At 28.9% G+C, this 7,113-nt stretch overlaps 1 protein-coding gene across 1 annotated transcript; it reads right to left on the reverse strand.

The window, feature by feature from the left end:
* Positions 1-535: 535 nt before the first annotated feature.
* LOC107439675 (small ribosomal subunit protein RACK1) lies at positions 536-5,163 on the reverse strand (the record flags this gene model as incomplete). The annotated part of the gene is given in 2 exon segments (XM_043056921.1): positions 536-753; positions 5,023-5,163. Coding segments are annotated over 2 exon segments (306 nt in total). The 3' UTR covers positions 536-576.
* Between the last annotated feature and the right edge of the window lie 1,950 nt (positions 5,164-7,113).

The raw sequence follows: 7,113 nt of genomic DNA on the forward strand, positions 1-7,113 counted from the left end.
ATAAATAATTGTATAAAAGTTTGCTTTCTTTTATTAACGTTCTGAAAAGTAAAGTTCATTTATGCGAAAAAACTTCGCTAAGAGTAAAAAAGTCTCTTAATAGTCGCCTATTCCTGAAAATAGTTGCTTTTTAGCCTTTACAGGCAAATAGTCGCCTGTGGGAACCCTGCGTCGCGATCTTACAGAAGTGTAAACTGATACAAAGCCCAAATCGCCCGGACTGCGGTGGTGTCAACATGATCAACCACCTCTTGGAATGCCTCCCCTTCCAGAATGCTCTAAAGATCTTCACCAATAATGAAAAATTCATTTTCATCGGTCACTAGATAAACTAATAAACATTCAACTTAAATTATTTTATTTCTTTAACGATATGAATAGAAAAAATACCTGAAATTTAAGCAAGAAAAAAGTAGGCAGGAAACATTTATCCACAAAATGCTAATATTTTGATAAAAATAATCATGCGGTACTTAATTTATTTAAATTGCATGAATATGAATTGTGAATGTAAAAAAAATGAGCAAAACAAGTGTACAATACTTTTTTTAGATATTTATTTTATATGATACACTGTTAACGAGTTCCTGGACTGACGCCCCATACTCTGATTGAATTGTCCGTGTAGCCAGCAAACAGTGTCTGACCATCAGCTGACCAGGCCATAGAAATACACTGTGGAGGCTCAGCCTTAACATTGTTTGTTATCACCTCAGGTCGTAGTTCATCAACCATGTTCTTGCCTTCCAAATCCTGAAATGGAAAATGATTAGAAATAAAAATAATAAACCATAGACACCCACAAGATCAAATTTGAATAGTTGCAGCACAATTGTGACCATAGATAGTACAATGACCTGAGGATAAAACTTAGTATAATACAATATGCAGTTGATTTCCAACATAACACCGAAACCTGCATGCTTTTTTTGGCAATGTCCACTCTCTGAAACGTGGTTTGCCGATTAATGTTCCATGGTAAGTTTAACTCCAATTCATATATATGTAATACAAGAAGTAAATACTTTTGTATTAATAAAAGAATTAAAACTCTTTCGTTTTCATAAAATGTCTTTGTTAAAGAATAAGCGTAGAGAGATTCTATTTTGGGAATTCAAGGCTGAAAACATACCATTGAAATATAAATAGATTTATATTTCAAGGGAAGAGTTATTTTTAGAATCGTTCCCTTTTTCAATACCATATAAGGAAGCAGAAATGATTTTCCTTAATGCGTAAGGTTACAAGGAATGTACGAATGTGTCTTTTTACTTCAAATCTATGTTGGTATAAAACGTAAGAGCGCATAGTTTTGCGTGTCCTTTTCATAATGATGTGATCCAAATAAGCTGTGCCGGAATTGTCCGGAGTCTTGTCCACTCCCCCTCTCGTAGGGAGAGTGGACGTCAACTGTTATCAATACCAGCCAACATTTAATAAACCTGTTTAGAACGTCTGATGGCTTATGACTGCAATTATTTCAAGCTGAATACAACACTAATAACAGGGTTGGAGCCCTGTTATTACATATATACAAGCAAAAAACTAATATTTCACTATATTTTATTAACTATATTTCATTAGGACTATTAATAAAATATAGAAAACATAAAACCACTCATTATTTATCTTTTATTCTTACAGAAGGAATACATATGGATTCTTTTAACACAGCCTGATATAATAAAATTAAGTAAAAATGCATTATAAAATAAAAATTAAAGTCTATCATTTTAACTTTCAAAATGATCTAGTAAGGTAAATAAATAAGGGGGAAGATTTCTTTAATCTACTAAGTTTTGTCATTATTTGAAAATTAACAATTGAAGTGTTTTTTTAAGCTAGTCTATACCTACCTATCTATACATTCTGTGTCAGAATTTTTTAGGTCTTTCTACGACAAAACAAGATATTTTTCTTCACAAGATACTTTTAATAATAACAAACATGTTACTAATTTAATATAACAAAGGCGCTGTGATTACAAAAAAAATATATAATCGTTTTTAATTGAACATGTAATAATTTTTAATTCTAATATTACGGGTGACATTCTCGTAATTTGTTGGACGAACAAATTATTACCTTCTTGACATTTTGTAAATAATTATCACAGTAAAAGAAATAATTAACTATCCTGAAATAATCAGGGGTGATTGTGAGCCCAAATCAAAATTCTGGAAATTTTTTGAGTTGCAAAAAAAAAAAAAAAAAAAATTTAATTGAAAAATTAGAAGAAAAAAAATTTTAACAAGGTTTTTCTACTTCTCTCAATACTTCTTAGTTTACTTAAAATATATTTAAAATTTTACACACCCCTATACCATTTACACATACCTATAAGGACCTGAAGAAGTAATTAAAATTTACAAATATGTCTTTCTTACTTGAGTTTATGATCATAACAACTACTTACTGATAAAAAATGAATATTAATCAGGAATATAAGCTTAGAAAGTATCTCTCTGGCTCTCCCTTACAAACAAATAAAATAAACTGTGTTTTTTAGTTCCACTTTCGAAAATTTGATTTCCGGAAACTTCTGTGATCAATGATTTTTTGAATAATCTGGACATTCGATCTCCGGAAACTTCCGGATCACTGTTAGCGAAAAATCCGGAAATCCGGATTTTTTCCGGAGCACAATCAGCCCTGAATAATATCGTATAAAAATATTGATTTAAAAACTATGGAGAAATCAATAACAATAACTGCCAAAAACTCAATACACTTAATGCATGATTCGAATTTTGCATACTGTTTGAAATATATCAGGATAATAATTATCGGGATAAAAAATATATTGCGTGGTATGGAAATATAACTAACAATTTACAAAAATTTCTTATATTCAGAGAAAAACTAATATGCACAGTTTAATAGAAATGTACTAATTCTTTAATAAAAACTTTCAATATATGAAAGAATAACAAGAAAAGAATAAGATTTGTCTAGCAGAGTTTAACCAGGTAAAATGACACACAAGTCACAAACCCTTCTCAGATCTGCAAAAAAAAAAAAAAAAAAAAAAAAAAAAAAAAAAAAAAAAAAAAAAAAATCCAATGAGAAAAAGATCTTATTTTCAACAGATATAATTGCGAGGAATGTTATAAATTGTTCACTTTCCTGTCTTGAGAAATGCTTTATGGAAAGCCATAAATCTCAACATCTTACTGTTTACTTCTAAAAAGTGTTGATTATCACTTTAGTTTCTGAGGTCTTCATTTATAATAAACATTTTATAATATTCTAAGATATACATTTTATAATAAAATAAAGTCTTTCGCTTCGCCATGACTTAAGTGAGAATAGGTAAGCAAATCAGTGTATTGCAAGGCTTACAAACCTGCTAGTCGAGTGTAGGAATAGATTGTTGGAAAAATAACGGGTGATTGTGACAAATGAAAAACCCTGATAATTTAAAGTACAAAAACTCGAAAAGATATCAATCTATATACTAAACTCAGCGGCGCGACAGCCCATAGAGGGCAAGGCCTACTGTGCCCATCTCAGTTTTCTTGACCTTGGGCTCTGCGGTGCAGGAGCAAAAGTTCTGGTCATGTGGTCAGCCGAACGCGGAACCCCCAGTGTTTAGTTCCCAAGCATGCTTGGTACTCATTTACGACCCACTGAAGAATCTATATACTATTCATATTTAATAATTTTCTGGGTTAAAACTTATAATAAAATAACCTACAAACAAAGAACATCATTTTATAATAATTAATTTAAGGAAAAACTTAGTTCGTACAACAATCGCGCTATTAGATTTTAAAATCACACGAATATGAATCACAAAGCATGATTTCTAAATCATGTGAATCGCAATATGCAATTTTTAAATGAGATAGGTACCAAAATTGATAGTTATTAAAATAGCGATGAAAGCAGATTACAGTGTAGTTTCAATATTAAAAACAGGTGTTTCAATATTAAGTACAGTGTACAATATTAAAAACGGTAAAAATCTGACAAACTGAAAAAAATTAAAATAGGGGAAGAGCCAAGTTTATGAAACGTCTCGTGAACATGGTTTATGGAAGGTCTCAAAATTTAAATTTTAGATTGTGAAATTTAAATTTTAGATAATGAAATAGATAGATTTAGATAATGATTTAGATAATGAATGAATAAATTTAAATTTTAGATAATGAAATTTAAATTTTAGATATGACTTAAATCTTAACTCTAAATTTTAATTTTAGATTTGTTTTGATTCGCAGCCTTCGGTGATTTAATGGTCTTGAGATAAGCAGAATTCTGAGAGAAAAGTCACATGCCCTTGCTCCTAGTTTCTAAAAACAGAGGGCTGTTTTCAAAAACGCGGAATTTCGGGGTACACCCACAATACAATCATACTTGAAGCAGGTCCACCATGCGATTATTGTGCCAAAGACAAAAGTACCACATGACCTGAATGTGGGCTTATCAGCAGCTGCATCAAGTTTAACAAACAGAAAAGTTAAAGACAGTTAATTTTTTTGTTTTTTAATAAAAATGTGTAAATCCTCTTTTAAAAAAACTTTCAATGTATGAAAGAATGACACAAAAAAAGATTAACATTAATCTAGCAGAATTTAACCAGGTAAAATGACACTAAAGTCATATACCTTTCTCAGATCTGCAAAAAAAATTCTAATGATGAATAGAACTTATTTTCAACAGATATAATTGTGAGGAATATAAACAGTATTTAATAAATTGTTCAGTTTACTGTCTTGAGAAATGGTTTAAGTAAAGCCATATATCTCAACATGCTGCTTTCTTCCAAAGTGCTCATTTAAAAGAAACATTTTATTAACAATAGTAACTAATTAAATTTTTGCAGTTTCTGTTTTGCCATTGACTGAAGTGCATAGGTGAAGTAATAGGTGAGCAAATCGGTGTATCACATAATTTAAAAAACTGTCGATCGACAAGCACATCAGTCATAAAAATATGTCCTGAGTCACTACAGATCTGTTAATTTCACATGGAAGCAACAAAAAAAAAAAGCTTTCAAAAGAAAAGTTAAATACATACCCAAATTTTGATGCTTGGACCAGTAGCAACGCACAGCCAGTATCTGTTAGGACTAAAGCACAAAGCATTGATAATGTCTGTGTGGTCTAATGTATACAAGTGTTTTCCTTCATTCAAGTCCCAAAGCATTGCCTTGCAATCCTGAGCAGATAAAAAATAAATTAATATACTAATAATACTTCAAACAAGACATGAGTAATTGAACTTAGAAAGAAAATATGCATAATGTGATATGAAATACCATTAAAAAAGTTAAGCAACAATTGTAACATGTGATAAATTTGAATTTTGGCAAATAACTATTCACTAACAGTTCTTTCTCGTACATGATTATCACAAAATATGTGCTTATAAATCAGATCATTTAAGGTTTCTTTCAGATGCAATAACGAATATGTAATTCAATAAGAGCTCAACTAAGTCAGAGGTCTGTCCAGGCCGAATTTACTACCATTTAGCGATACCTTCACAAATCAAACTTTAGAAAAACGGTAGTTTCACAAATTCAACTTAAGGAAAAACGGTGGTTTCACAAAATACTTTTTCTTAAAATTTTATTTTTGTATCCCTTAATAAACAATAAATTCATATTTTGACCATATTTGTATTGATTTATAAATATAATTTTTAACAAATTATATCTAAATTTTCACAAAATAGGTACCTCTCAGAAAAACCTAGACAGACCCCTGTTAGCTACTTTGAACATCTAATTTAGGTAGCATGTAATTTAACGGAAAGTATTGTATTTTAATATGCTGTACTGATCATTTTCAAGTTTTGCAGCCATGCAAAATCAAAAACTGACATGAACATCAACATAAATGCACAAAGTTTTAATGCTGTATACTTAGAAAGAATTATTAAAAAAAAAAAAAAAAAAAAAAAAAAAAAAAAAAAAAAAAAAAAAAAAAATGAGCTTTGAAGCTCAAGGGTATCTTTAGAAATAACATGAGAAATAACAAAAACATTATCAAAATTATCCCAACAGCACTTCTAGTATTAAATGAAAAATAATTTTTTTAGTTTTGCTTTTAATCAAATGCTTCAGAAAATTAAAAATTAAGTAATAACTTTATTAATAAATTGTAAAAAGTTATTCATTCATCCTAAGAATTTTTCCTTTAACCAAAATATTTTAACTAAAAAAATTTTTTCTCTATACAATGGAAATCTGTCTACTGAGCAACAGCTCTAGGAAAGTAATGTCAAATGTAAAGTTCAATTATAATTTACTACTTTATTGTAGTAAATAATAGACCATGTGATAATAAACTATGATATATATAGGTAGAATCTTGATTATCTGAATATTTTTTCAGTTTATTCTAAAGTGCTGTCATTTATTTTTACACTCACAAGTTTTTTGCTATAACCTCCAAAACCCAAGGAAAAGAAAGAATGAATTCATAACTCACATGAAATTTTCATCAGATTCAATCATAAAAACAAACTAAGGTAAACAACGTTAAAGAGCACAAAACAAATATCCTGTTTGTGCTCTTTAACGTTGTTTACCTTAGTTTGTATTTTAGCACAAAGATTCAATCATACTAAATTTCATCAAATAAACAATTTTCAACAGACTCAAAACAATCATACTAATATATAATCAACAATATTTATATTTAAGTAGAAATCCTAGTTTAGAGAAGAAAAAATTTTCTGCTTTACATTCATACTTTTTATATTTTACTCTCAACTTCAACAAATCTTTAAAGATTAAATAAACTCAAAAAATTATGGTGTGATCATTACTTAAGATTATCATACATTAATGAAATGGAAATTTATTATTTTAATGTTACTATGTGAAGACTTTTTATTGATTTTTTTAAATATTTTGCAAATTTTAAAGTTTTGTAACATAAAATCTAAATGTTTGTTTCTTCTCATAATGAAACATAAAGTACACCTCATATAATCAGGGTTAGCAGGTTTTTGACATGTGACACTTTTTGACAGTTTAAACCATGGTTTAAACCGTCACGTCAAAAACCTCACTGTCAAAAATGTAGAAAATGTCAAAAACCTATATTCATATGTGAAATTTAATTAATATATAAAACTTATATTTTTTTTAAAGGATAG

This window comes from Parasteatoda tepidariorum, unplaced genomic scaffold (genome assembly GCF_043381705.1).
Source record: "Parasteatoda tepidariorum isolate YZ-2023 unplaced genomic scaffold, CAS_Ptep_4.0 HiC_scaffold_1426, whole genome shotgun sequence".
NCBI classification, from domain to species: Eukaryota; Metazoa; Arthropoda; class Arachnida; order Araneae; family Theridiidae; genus Parasteatoda; species Parasteatoda tepidariorum.